Source organism: Talpa europaea (assembly GCF_964194135.1).
Source record: "Talpa europaea genome assembly, chromosome: 6".
Taxonomy (NCBI): Eukaryota; Metazoa; Chordata; class Mammalia; order Eulipotyphla; family Talpidae; genus Talpa; species Talpa europaea.
The window spans coordinates 17010603-17025229 of NC_140072.1; the positions used below are offsets into that span (position 1 = coordinate 17010603).

Sequence of the window (14627 nt, forward strand, 5' to 3'; positions counted from 1 at the left end):
AGATATATTTCTTTGTATGTGTTTATCTGCTGAAGGACTTTGTAAACTACAAGTTAATTGGAAAAAGACTACCTAATTAAAAAATGGGCCATAAGAGGTACTTTTCAAAGATGATATTTAGATGACCAATTTATATATGAAATGGCTCTCAATATCAGTAATCACAAGCGAAATGCAAATTAAAACTGCTATACCTAGATCAGAATGGCTAAACTGAAAGGACTCAAAGCTCAAATATTGGTGAGGTTATAAATAGAGCAATTAGAGCATTCTTCCATTGCAAATGAGCATCAGTTAGTGGAGTCACTTTGACAAGCACACTATTGCCGGGTGGTGGACACACATAAACCCTACAGAGCAGCAGCACTCCTCTCTAGTAGTCACTCAACACATTTGAGTGCTTGTGTGTGACAAAGGACAGGTACAAGAATATCCATATTGACTTTATACCTCATAGCCAAGAAATCACTCTATCAGGAGTATATATTATTTATAAATTCATCTAACTTGTATGACTCATATGCATATAATTTATCATGCAGCAATGCAAAGAAGGAAATACTACTACACACAATATCATGGATGAATCTCATTGAGTTAATATTGAATGGAAGGAGACTAAGACAAAAGAAGAGCTGCTTTGTGACTTTATATGATTTATGGTAAAAGAGCCAGGAAAATGGTTTCTTTGGGGGTGCTACTGACTGGCAGAGGAGTAATCTGGGATGCTGGAAATGTTCAGTACCTTAATTTGGTGGTGAACACACAGGTCTATGTAACAATTTATTAAACTCCGCAGCTACAAGTTAGTATTTGCATGCTATAAGTTAAGACCTCAGTAAGAGTGTTTTTTTAAAAACTCCAATTCAATCTTTACATTCTCATTTAAGGTTCTGTCATTATATAAGAAATTCTTAACATATTAGGACCTTTTTCTAGATTTTGCATTCCTTTCCATTCGCGGTTTTGCAGATACACTATTCTGACATCACTGGTTGCCTCCTAGTTCATGTAACATTTAGTGATACCTTTTTTTACTAACCCTATTCCAAAAAATATCTTATTCTTAATTCGTTATTACAATCTTTAGAATCAAATAACCTAACTCCCATACCCTCATGCCATTGGAATTTTTATTGTGATTATATGAAACTAGTAATATAAATTTTGAGATCACTGGCATCTGGGCAGTTAAGGAACATCATGTGTTTCTCTAATTCCTTCTAGTATTGCACTTGTCTCCATGCAGATCCTCCAGGTTTTTATTTTGGCACATTTTTGTTTTGCTGTTTTGAATGTGAACTTCTTTTGAATGTGAACATTTATGCTCCTTGATCTTAAATCCTTGGCATTATTGTAACTTGTTAACCATGTTAATAATAGATATTTATGAAAACTGTTGTAAATAATGTATTTACTTTTTACAGTCTATTTACTTCTTACCCTATTAGGTAAATACCATCACATCATGCTGATTTTTATATTGTGGGGTCACTGAGGGATAAAATTCTAAGGCTCAAAGCTGGTTTGTGGTAGTTATGATTCTAACCCAGGCAGTCATTCTTCAGAGCTATACTGCCTAAAAATACTGCACTGTGGGCCTCGGTGTACTCCTCTGCGGGAGGAAAGACATGTGGCAGGGCAAGTGTGAGGTCACATCTAATGGATGAGTCATAAGTAGTAATTGTACACATATCAGCCAGACCTGTCGTAAGGTTGACTTTCAGGTAATTGCTCATTTATATTTGTAGGATACAGTATTCTAGTTTAGATTTCCTCAAGCCAAATAAGTTCCTACAAATTTTTAAAATTTATTAAAAAGATTTAATGATAGTTTTATATGTTCTCATGGTGGGAATAAACTGCTTTGTTTACCAAATGGTGAAAGCTCTTGTTTTAGTTGTCCTCATTGTTGGTAAGCAACTACTATTCATCTCTAGTAGAAACATGGAGGTGTAGTGTAAAGGTACACATGGCAGTAATAATAATCAGTATAATCTGTGGATATCTAAGAGGTGGATACATCGACGGGCTGGCGCTTGGGGAGACAAAAACTGTTCATTTCTGAATCAAAATCAGTTTGTTTTTTTTTTAAGATTTATTTATTTATATGCAAGAGCTGGGGTACAGGCCAGAGGGGTGGGAGGGCGGGAGGATTCACCAGAGACAGAGCGGGGAACAGAGCTGGCAGATGGACCAAAACAGACTGCTGAGGGGAGCAGTGGGCAAGACAGGAGAGGTCTGCTGCACTATGTGGGAATCTCCCTGGCTGGCCAGGAATCGAACCCGCGCTGCACTGCAGCGCAGACAGCTTCACAGCGCTGCGCTCAACCCACTGCACCACCGCGGAGGCCCATCAAAATCAGTTTTAGGTGCCAGCAGCTAGAATTTTTAGATCTACACTGCACTATGCTACCTTTATCTTGCCTCAGACTGCTGCTGACTCTACTATCTATTTTGTGTTTGTTTTTAGTCCTTCCATTTGCTTTTATAGTGCCAACTTGTTTTCCTCACGGTCTCAGGTCTCTCTGAGAAAGAGTATCTGTGCTACAGTTACTTTACTTATTTCTGGCCGGGAAGGAATGACCGGTTATGTAAAACAGGATGCTTAGGTGTAGGGCCTTCGAATTGATCAGCCTATACTCTGGTTAATGAGTTTATTAGTAGCCACTGCACTGTACCTTTTAAATGTAAAGTGACTAGCGTTATAAACAGCAGTTCAGTGTAGAGGCTGAATAGGGCAGAAAGGGAAATATTAAAGAGAACGTTTGTATATACAACGTGATAATAGTCTTTTGCTTATTGCTTATAAGCCTGACAACAAGTAAACTTAGAGGTCTTGGAGGCAGCTTGACTGAAATGTTAAACAAGGACTGTTATGATCTGGATGAGTGACTGATATATTTTAGGGATGTTTTCCCTCTTGATATCTTCATATCTAAGTTAATTTAACGATATTTGAAAAGAAGTTTTTGAGAATTTACAAACCTCAAATTTATCAAACTCCTAAGAATATTTTTTGGTATATGTGTTACTGATGCAAGATCAGTGCTAAATTTAGGATATTACCGTGAGATGCTTATTACAACACTAAAAAGTTTGTTGTAAAATCAGAAAGTGAAGTAATGTATTCAATATATGTGGGTATTGGCAATAAAATGTAATATTATGTAAATACTTGTTAAATTGGCTTTAGGTTGGGCCATGCAGGCTGCTGCCTATATCTTCATTCATCGAAAATGGAAGGATGACAAGAGCCACTTTGAAGACATGATTGATTATTTTTGTGATACTCGTGAACCACTTCAACTCCTGATATTCCCAGAAGGGACTGATCTCACAGGTAAAGTTGCCTGGGTGTGAATCGCAGAATTTTAAACATGACAAAATTTAGAAATTATCTAGTCTGAGCTTCTTATTCCTCAGATGAAGTAACTGAGCCCCCAGAAGGCTAATGGCTGAGCCCTAAGGTCACTAAGTTAACAGCGTGTCAGTACCCAAAACTCTTGACTTCCTGCCCTTAGATTTACAATGGGCAGCCCCAACAGGTCATTATTATAGCACTTGCCATAGAGCTTTATATTTTAAATGTCAGCATATTATTTTAAATCACAGCCATTTACTTTTACAGAAACCTAGTTTTAAAATCCTCTTGCTATTTTATGTATTCTCTGTCCTCTTCCAGGATACATGTTTATTCATTGTATCCTTTTTCCTCAGCTTCTTTTTTATGATAAAAGAAGCTGATACTAACCAATTTCATTTATCATTGATTTAATATGTTGCCTCTCTCTTGGTATTTTAAAGCTTTATCCCTATTATAAGAAGGAAAGACTTTGTCCTTTCCTTAAGAAAATTAAACTTGTGGGCCTCCCCAGTAGCGCAGCGGTTGAGCTTTGGGCTGCGAAGCTGCCCGAAGCCTCCCCCAAGCCGGTTGGATCCTCGGCTGCTCCCCGGCCACCGGAGGAGGGTCCCACAAGGCGTGCAGACCTCTCCTGCCGCCCGCTGCTCCCCTCAGCAGTGTCCTTCTGCCTACTCTGCTCCCCGCTCTGGCTCTGGTGAATTCTCTCACCCTCCCGCTTCTTAATGTACCCAGTGCTTGTATAAATAAATAAATAAGTCTTTAAAAAAAGAGAGAGAGAGAGAAAATTAAACTTGTCGTTGAGTTGTGGAAGGGACGCTGGAGGATAGATTTAGGACTTTTCTTCCCAGGTATCAAACTACATAGACAGAATGTTGGTGGGTTTCAAGGGATTCTTTTAAAGATGGAAAACAAAATACAACCTTTCCTCTTTACTGAGTCAATGGTTTTCAAATACTTTAAAACAAGATTGGTCATTTTTGCAGATGAAACCATGTATTGCAGTTTAGGATTTAAACAGAGAGGAACTGCTCTGGTTGAGTCCTGGGGTGGTGGTGATGGTGGTGGTTTAAGCTTGGACAGGAAACAGTTTTATAAAATCATGTGACTCAAAAGGGCAAAATTAAAAAAAAAAATTAATGTCCTGGTTACTTCAAGAAAGATACAACAGAATTTGAGGATTCAGTGGATGAAGGTCTGATGTGTAAGGGAAGACAGTGAAGCAGGCTAGAACTGAAATTTAAAAATGACAAATAGTATGGAGAGATGGAACATGAACTTGTCTTCCACATCCTCTCTACCAGATTAAGGCAACTAAGCTACTAAGAAGGGCAACTCCAAGAGCTTTGGAGAGGAAAACATGTAAATGCACGTATGGATTCATTCTGTGACTATAGTAGTTTATGGAACCCAGTACCCAAAAAAAAGTTCAAAATGAAAATACAAATTCACAACTGTTAAAGTAAGTGAATGAGTGACTAAGCTACATGTGTATAGGGGAAATTAAGGTATTGTGGGAAATAATGACCAAGGGAGAGATCTTTGACTCATGTGTTGCAGATGGAACTGAGCTAAATGAACCATGGCATATCTTACATAGTAATATATATGAAAATATATATTTTCATACAGTGAGTATTCACTGTATGTCAATTTTTATCATTAAAATTCTGAAAGTGGTTGGATCTCAGAGGATAATTCTATCTATACTATTGACTGCTTGTTTTTTAAGTTTGAAAATATATTTTAAGTTGATTTCCAGAGCTGAACTGTCATTATAAGGTATAATGGATAGACAGATGGTCATCTTAATTTTACAATACTTGAATGTATAATACTTATATTTGGGTTATGAAAAAGCACCTGTATCAGAGTGTCATTACTGAAATGATAGGTTGATTGATATATGTCAACTAACAAAAGGTAATTGGAAGTTATTTAGTAATTAAAATTAATGGAAACAATGTCATATATTGCTGCTACATTGGTATATTACTGTTAAAATGTTCATGCATTAGATCTTCAGAGCCTATAAAAAAATACATTTAAAACTTTATCCAGTTTGTTTTTTCTCCTGTCTTTTTAAGGTGATAAACCTCAACACCCAGTTGCATACCTTGAGAGCCCAGAATATTCCTCTTTACATCATTTAGTTGCATATTTCTAAATGAAAGTGGTATTTACATTTTTGGGCCATCTTGCAAGAGCCAGACTATTTGTCAAGTAGAGAAAACAGACTGATCATGTAGCAGATAGTAGTGAGTTAGGATAGATTATTATATTTTTAAATTAGGTTAGCAAAATATCTGCGATTTTGAAAAAGTGTGTGAATTTAAAGCTTTTCTTAGTTAACTTTAAACTTGGGTTTTTAAGCGAAGGAGAATATAATCTATTAATTTGTTAATCCAGCTGGTTTTGTACATTTAGTTGTAACTACATATATTCTATATATATATTAATGTTGCTTATAACTTTACTGCTTATGGAAGTAATATATATTGGGCTGTCGGAAAAGTCATGATGTATTTTTGTTTGAAAAAACAGAAAAAAATAGGTCATGACTTTTTTTTCTTTAATTTTATTTAAATTTTATTTTTATATTCCCCATACAATTACAACCCCCTTATTTTGACCCCAAGCCCTCCTTTCCCCGCCCCCCACCCGCCATAGAGTGTCTCTGGTTAATAGTTGTTTGTTGATTTTGATATTTTCTTTCTTACAGTTATTCTTTTTCCTGGTCCCTTATTTAAGTTTTCTAGATTCCTGCTATGAGTGAGACCATCCGGTATTTTTCTTTTTCTTTCTGGCTTATTTCGCTGAGCATGATCCCTTCCAGCGCCATCCATGTTGCTGCAAATTGCATGTGTTTATCTTTTTTGAATGCTGAGTAATAGTCCATGGTGTATATGTACCACATCTTCTTGATCCAGTCATCTATTTTTGGGCATTTGGGTTGTTTCCAAAGCTTAGCTATTGTAAATAGTGCTGCTATAAACATAGGGATGCAGGTGCTCTTTGGAATTGATGTTTCTGTGTCCTTTGGGTAAATACCTAGGAGTGGAATTGCTGGATCACATGGAAGCTCTATGTTTAGTAGGTCCAGAAATCTCCACACAGCTCTCCATAGTGGTTGGACCAGTTTGCACTCCCACCAGCAGTGCAGGAGAGTTCCTTTTTCCCCACAGCCTCGCCAACATTTATCGTTGCTAGTTTTTTTAATATGTGCCATTCTCACTGGTGTAAGATGGTATCTCATTGTAGTTTTGATTTGCATTTCCCTGATTACAAGTGATGTTGAACATTTTTTCATATGCCTCTTGGCCATTTGCATTTCTTCTTCAGAGAAGTTTCTTTTTTGCTCTTCTGCCCATTTTTTGACTGGATTATTTTCTTTGTTGTTGTTGAGTCTCATCAGCTCTTTATAGATTTTTGTGATCAGTCCTTTATCATTAGTGTTGGGTGCAAAAATGTTCTCCCAGTCGGTGGGGTTTCTCTTTGTTTTTGTTATTGTCTCTTTTGCTGTGCAGAAGCTCTTTAGTTTGATGTAGTCCCAGCTGTTTATCTTTGCCTTCACTATCACTGCTTTGGGTGATGTGTCTGTAAAGATATCTTTGATGTGCATATCATGTAGTGTTTTGCCTATATTTTCTTCCATGTATTTTATGGTTTCAGGTCTTATGTCTAGTTCTTTAATCCATTTTGAGTTGGTTTTTGTGCATGGTGTTAGGTAGTAGTCAAGCTTCATTCTTTTGCATGTAGCAACCCAGTTTTCCCAGCACCATTTATTGAACAAACTTTCTTTGCTCCAATGCATAGTCTTTGCTCCTTTGTCAAAGATTAGTTGACCATAAATCTGTGGGTTTATTTCTGGATTTTGTATTTGATTCCATTGGTCTGTGTGTCTGTTCTTGTTCCAATACCATGCAGTTTTGATGATTATGGCTTTGTAGTATAGTTTGAAGTCTGGGAGTATGATGCTTCCATTCCCTTCTTTTTTTTTTTCAGGAGAGCTTTGGCTATTCAGGATTTCTAGTGATTCCATATAAACTTCATCAATGATTGTTCTATTTCTTTGAAGAATGACATTGAAATTTTTATTGGAATAGCATTGAATCTGTATATTGCTTTTGGTACGATGGCCATTTTAATAATGTTTATTCTTCCAATCCATGAGCAGGGGATGTCTTTCCATTTCTTTGTGACTTCTTCTATTTCTTTTATCAGTGTTTTATAGTTTTCTTTGTATAGGTCCTCTAACTCTTTTGTTAGATTTATTCCCAAGTATATGATTTTTTTTTGTTTTGATAATAAAAGGGATGGTTTTTTGATTTCTTCTTCTTCAGATTTATTGTTTGTGTATAGGAAGGCTACTGACTTTTGCGTGTTGATTTTGTATCCTGCCACTTTACTGAACTGATTGATGAGTTGAATTAGTTTTTCTGTGGAGTTTTTGGGATTCTCTATGTATATTATCATATCATCTGCAAATGGTGATAGTTTGACTTCTTCTTTTCCTATTTGGATTCCTTGTATGTCTTTCTCTTGTCTTATTGCTCTGGCTAGGACTTCCAGTATTATATTGAAAAGCAGTGATTAGAGTGGACATCCTTGTCTTGTTCCAGATCTTAATGGGAATGCTTTCAGCTTTTTGCCATTGAGAATGATACTGGCTGTTGGCTTGTCATTTATGGCCTTTGTGATGTTGAGGTATGTTCCTTGTATCCCAAGAATTTCAAGGGCTTTTATCATGAATGGGTGTTGCACTTTGTCGAAAGCTTTCTCGGCATCTACTGATATTATCATTTGGTTTTTATATTTCTTTTCGTTGATGTGTTGGATAACATTGATTGATTTTCGGATGTTGAACCATCCTTGTGTTCCTGGAATGAAACCTACTTGGTCGTGGTGAATCATCTTATGGATACATTGTTGGATTCTGATAGCTGAAATTTTATTGAGGATTTTTGCATCAGTGTTCATTAGTCAGATTGGCCTATAGTTTTCTTTTTTTGTGTTGTCCTTGTTCGGTTTTGGTATTAGTGTAATGTTGGCTTCATAGAACGTGTTTGGTATTATCCCTTCCTTCTCAATTTTTTGGAAGAGTTTGTGAAGGATAGGCACTAATATGTTTCTGAACGTTTGGTAGAATTCATTTGTAAATCCATCAGGTCCTGGGCTTTTGTTTTTGGGGAGGTTTTTGATTACCATTTCAGTTTCGCTGCTTGTAATTGGTCTGTTTAGGTGTTCTATTTCTTCTTTATCTAGCTTTGGGTGATTGTTGTGGGAATTTGTGCATCTCCTCTAGATTGTTGAACTTGTTTCCATATAACTCTTCGTAGTAGTTTCTGATTATTCTTTTGATTTCTGCTGTGTCCGTTGTGATTTCTCCTCTTTCATTTATGATCCTGTTTATTGGTGCTTTCTCCCTTTTTTTCCTTTGTGAGCCTGACTAGGGGTTTGTCTATTTTATTTATGGCCCGGTCATGTCTTTTTTGACAGCCCAATATTAATTTGCAGGAATTGGGAAACCTAACAATTATAATTGCACTTCACATAAAGACTATTCTTACTTTTGTTGTTGCTTTAGGTTAGTTGATCAAATGCACACATCAACAAAAATAAATTTTAAACAAAACATGTGTTTTAAAAGTTTAGTCGTTTTACATTATATTGGTTTATTAGTCAGGGGTTTCCAGAAAAAAAAATGGTACCAACAGGAGTGAGTGTGTGTGGGGGTATGTGTGCACACACAGAGAGAGATAGGGGAAGACAGAGATTTTAAGGAATTGACATACAGGATTGCTCACTCTGTTGTGGAAGCTTGGCAAGTCAAAAATTTGCAGGATAAATCAGCATACTGGAGACCCAGGAAAGAGGTCAAGTCCAAAGGCAGTCTGTTGACAAATGTTTTCCTGGTTGAAGAGGTTAATCTTTTTCTATTAACACCTTTAACTGTTTGGATGAGGCCCACATACATACTTTACTCAAAGGTTACTGATTCATCCAAAATACCCTCACAGATACACCTAGAATAATAGGTGAAGGTAGAAATAATCTGAGACACAGAGAAATTCTATGTTTTAGAATTACCTATGCTTGTATTTACATTTTGTAAGAGAGGTCAATTTTGTCTTCAGATCCCCAAATGTCTGTGATGAATTGCAAGAGCAAATTACAGAGTAGTTAAGTACTTATTTTTGTAATGTTCCTGGGATTCCTCATCCCATGTAAAGTCCTACTGGCTGTCTGTAAGATACTGTTTTGTAGTTCCAGGTCCAGCATATTGTCAATATTGTCAAGTGGATGTGAGAGGAGGTTTTTTTTTTTGGTTTTTTTGTTTGTTTGTTTGTTTTTTTAACATTTTTGACGTGCTGGGGATCTCTGGGTATTTAATTCTTTTAGTTAATTCAATTTTAACAGAATGTTACACCTTTTATAAGAGTTTTCTTCAGATGTTTTGTGTTGTGAAGTTAATCTGTGTTTTGAGGATTCTGATCTTAAATTTACTCTTAAGAAAGTTGTGTTTACATGTATGTGATTTTTTTTTCCTTGTGACTTGGAATAGTCTATAAATCTCAGGATGCAGCTGAGGATTGTAGGTTCCAGCATCTGCTGTCATCAGAAGGTATTCATGATCTCCCCCAGTGGGTGAGGCCAAATTTCTAAACATGTTACTTTTTCCAAGTACATTTGCTGAATAGTGGGTTTAGTTCTTCTTGGAACTTATAAAGTTACCTCATGGAATGGAAAAAGAAGTTTTTGCCAACAATTGGAACATATACTTGACTCTGTAACTATATTCAGCCAAACTATGTTCAGATGTTTGTACATGATGTGCTAATCCTGTGCCCATTCTGTTATGGAGTGGCTTTGGTTAGTAATATTAGCATGTGCTATGCCTGAGCAAGGCAGATATTTCACTTTGCATTGAAGCCCCAAATTATTGGGGTTAAAGTAAATTTTGATCTGATGGATGGCAAATTACTATTTTTTTCTGGATGTCTAGATCCTTACCTTTTATTTACTTTTTTGGTTTTATTCGTGTTATATATATTTTGGTATTTAAATGTTTATTATGTATGGACTATCTTATAAAAATTTTAGCATATCAGTATTTTGCACTTCAGTTTTTACTGTATATTGACTATTTTATGAGATCCCATAAAGAATTTTAAAGATTTTAATGTGAATCTTAGGAAACTATTATAAAAAGTGTACTAATACCTTAGTGGAAATTTGAAAATGTTATATAGTAAGAGTTAACTCTAGGATCTTTGTTAGGGACCAAATAAAGTATTTGGTCTTCTCATTTCACTCAATATATGCTATAGTCAGTAATGATAGAAAAATCAACTGCCATTTTTGTCAAAGAAGTTCTGCACTGTATCCTTGCCTCACATCCCTAATTTTATGACTTCTAATGGTCTGTTGTTTTGTTTAGAAAACAGCAAGGCTCGAAGTAATGATTTTGCTGAAAAGAATGGACTTCAGAAATATGAGTATGTCTTACACCCAAGAACAACAGGCTTTACTTTTGTCGTAGACCGTCTAAGAGAAGGTAAGCACCCATCTCAAAGTGTGTTTTTATGTAGGTGACAAACATTGCTAAACTTTGTATATATCCTTTTAGAAATGACAAAGCACTTTTTAAATATTTTTTCCTCAAGGAATGAGTTACTACATTTTTTAACTAAATCGACCCATGGCATTAGATTGTTTTAATATACATTTTTTGAAAATGTTTGTAAAGTCAGATCTTTCCCCTTTTTGTCATAGTGGAATTGTGTGCATCATTTTCTATCATTTTATGTTTAAATGTTTCTTAAAGCAGCAAAACTGTCTTGAAAGTGTCTTGTCACTTACAGCTATGTATAGCTTAAAAATATTTTTACATTCATTATTCCACTCTAACAAATGAGTCTCGTTGGTAGGAAGACAAGTGCTGCTACCTCCATTTAACAGTTGACATAGATCAGGGATAGAACCTCATTATTCTTAGCTCATGGCTCATCCTCCTGCCTCATACTTCTCCCAAACTCTACCCAGTGAAGGACAAGTGGGGACAAGGTGATTTGATGGATGACATCACACCCACTTAAATGTTTGTGTTGATATTTTTGTTACGTAAAATTAAAGTTTGCATTTTATTGTAGCTGCTGGTTGTGTTTCTATATCCATAAACGAGTATACAAATTACACATATGACTATATGTGGAAAAGGAAATATCCAGAAAGTGTTAAAGTGTTCAAAACTCAGTCACCTAGCTGAAGACAAATCCTATATGCGTGTTTCTGCTCTCCACTCTGATTCTTAGCAAGCCCTAGTGGGTAATCATGACATCTGTGACAAATTATCACCTTCATCTAGTATTGCTGCATTGTCATAAAAACCATTTGTGCCTAACTTGAAAAGTCTGAAAACATTATGTAAGAAATGGTGTGGCATTCTACTTTCTTCCTGTAAATGGCAACACTGTTGTTCCTTAAGGTTTAACAGGCCTTAAAGCATAAAGGATAACCTCAGGTAATGAACCCTGCCCAGAGGAAGCATCTTTTTAACTAAGTGCTCGTGGTTTTAAAGAAAGTACAGTCAATCCAAAATCATCTTAGTATATAGTAAAATGTCCTTATTAGTCCTTGTTAGTTTGGTTTGCTTTTGGAATTCTGTGACTATAAGTAATAGGAAATGGGCTTGTGGGCTTGAAGGTTATAGTATTTATGGATAGTGTTTATTTGCCCATGTAGCTCATGGGAAATGCAGTTCTTCATGCCTATGGAATAGGGTAGGGAGGCCCTGAGACTCTGAAGTATGTTTTTTTTTTTTTAATGTGATACCACTTTACTATGGTATGTAATGTAGACTCACCCTTTTCACTCAACAGTATGTTTTCTATTTCCTCACATAATCTGATATTTCATAGTATTTAATGTCTTTAAAGATGTTTTTGACACACATTCATGTACTGCATTTCTGTCAACACAAGTATCCTGTTGGAACACATTTTTTGCTAATAAAGATCTTCTGAAGTGTAGGCAGGATAATGGAGATCATTTTTTTTTTTAAAAGATTTATTTATTTATTCATACAAGAACTAGGATACAGGCCAAAGGTGCAAGGGATGAGAGGATTCACCAGAGACAGAGTGGGGATCAGAACAGGCAGATTGACTGAAATACACAGCTGAGGGGAGCAGTGGGTGAGTCAGGAGAGGTCTACTGCACCATTTGGGTAGCTCCCTGGCTGGGGATTGAACTCACGCTGCAGTGGCTGCTGATAGCTTCATAGGTTGCGTCTTAATCCCTTGGGCCACCAGGGATGCCAATGGAGATAATTTTATAGTAGGTAAAGTTATATCTGTAAAGTTCTCTGTTCTGAGATCTGGAAAATAGCAAACTACTTTATCATTGGGGAATGTATATTACTTAATTATCACTCAAAGTATTAGGCAACATCCACAGCCTGTAACTGACTGCCAGAACTGGTAACTGACTTTCTCCCCATCAGTATCAGTGAAAAAGGAAAACACAGTTGGCTTATTCCATTTGCTTCAGTTAGTCAAGTAGAATGGGCTTATACATTATAATAAGAAACATGATGAAAATAGTCATAATAGTAAAAGGTGCTGACACTGAGCATTTACGAAGTACCAGATGCTATAGTAAGTGTTTTATATGCATAAGGGTAAATAATCCTTACAACAACCCTACCTGCTAGGTACCACTATTAATATTTAACCCACAGAGCAAATTGAAGCAGAAATCGAGGTAAGTAAGCACATGGAAATTACTGGGATATCATTTGTCTGACTGAATACCCATATTGTTTACATTACAACTTGGTGCCTTTTGAATTTATAGAATGATTTTAAAGTCCCAAAATCATAAAGCACCTTTGTAACAGTAGTGAGCAGCATAGTTTTCTTCAAAAAATATTTTTTAAAAAGAGTAAGAGGCTAAGAGATGGTGGTCCCGGGAAGGTAGTTATGATGCTGCTTGAGATGGCACTGGGATTTGCACAGCCGAAGGAGTGTGAACTGAAGGGGCCGGGGCAGCTTGGCTTTCGGTAAGGGTAGGGGATGTCAAGTGAATAGAAAGAGAAAGCTTCATCAGGGATCTAGTGAAGGGGACCCAGAAGTCATCTCGTCCAGAGTGCCCTTTTAGAAAAGGAATCTAAGACTCAGGAAGGGCACAACACACCTCTGATCTTTAGACCCCTAAGTTCAATCTTTGATAATGAATTATGTGGAAAAGAAGCTTTCTATTAAAAAAAAAAAAAAAACCACTGTAAATATTCCAATGGATTCCTGGAGGGCAAATTAAAACAAATTGCCATAGAAGTATGGCCAAGTTACACCACTGTAGGGTAAGTAAAGTATCAAGCTTTTCCGCCTTCCTGACATTAGATTAAATGCATGCCTGATGGCGGACATCTGGAGTAGGGTGTGGGCATACATACACTGGGTTTATACGGGCGGCGTCAGAGGAAGACAGAGGCCACAAGAGAACACCGGAGAGCCCAGAAAGAGTGAAGACTCGCCGGGGGCTCGAAGGTCTGCCAGCCTCCCGGCCCCCGGGCACCCCTGCCTACTGTGTACCTGGTACAATCCCAATAAAAGCCTGCAGAAGCCACCGAGGGCTCCAGGACCTCTCCTTTACCCTGGTCTGCTCTGGTCATAGAGATCCTGCTCTGTGCCATTCCTGGCACTACAACCGCTCACACATACGTGTAAGTGAACTCACTGTTGCTGTAGTCCGTTAGGCAGCGTGCACAGAGGAGAAGTGCGGACATCACCAAGTTAAGGGTAAATGTATTGAAAAACTAAATAATGCATAGCAAGGAAAGTAGTTTCTGTGTTTCTTTTAGAATATATTTCACTGAGATTTAGAACATTTAGAACACACATTTATCCTGAAACATGACACTTAGCATCTTTTCAGTGTATTGTATATGTTGCACTGTTTGTTCCCTGGGAGTGTATGTATTCTAAAGGGTTACAGTCTATAAAGTATATAGCTGAGTAGGCAACTAGGTTAAACCAATATTTGTTATTTTATGTCAAGCCTCAGTCTTTAAAGTCAAAGTTAAAAACAGTGTATTTCAATCCATATTTAGCTCATATGCCTAAACATGAAGGAATGAACTTGTCTTCCTGTTAATATAATGGTTCCATATAAATTTTGTAATCATGGAACAAAAAACAACTGTTAGTTGTATTCATTGGGCTTTTTTTGTGGGGGGGGGATTTTTGTCAGGAAGAAAAATCAA

General features: G+C 36.6%; 1 protein-coding gene across 1 annotated transcript in view; it reads left to right on the forward strand.

Annotated features, from left to right (window-relative positions):
* The window catches only part of LCLAT1 (lysocardiolipin acyltransferase 1), a gene marked incomplete at its 3' end in the record, with an annotated part of 77012 nt that overhangs the window by 14220 nt on the left and 48165 nt on the right, over positions 1-14627 (forward strand). The window contains exons 3-4 of the mRNA XM_084234312.1: positions 3197-3343; positions 10803-10919. Of these exons, the coding sequence (XP_084090438.1) occupies positions 3197-3343; positions 10803-10919 (264 nt within the window). The remainder of the gene's footprint in view (positions 1-3196; positions 3344-10802; positions 10920-14627) is intronic.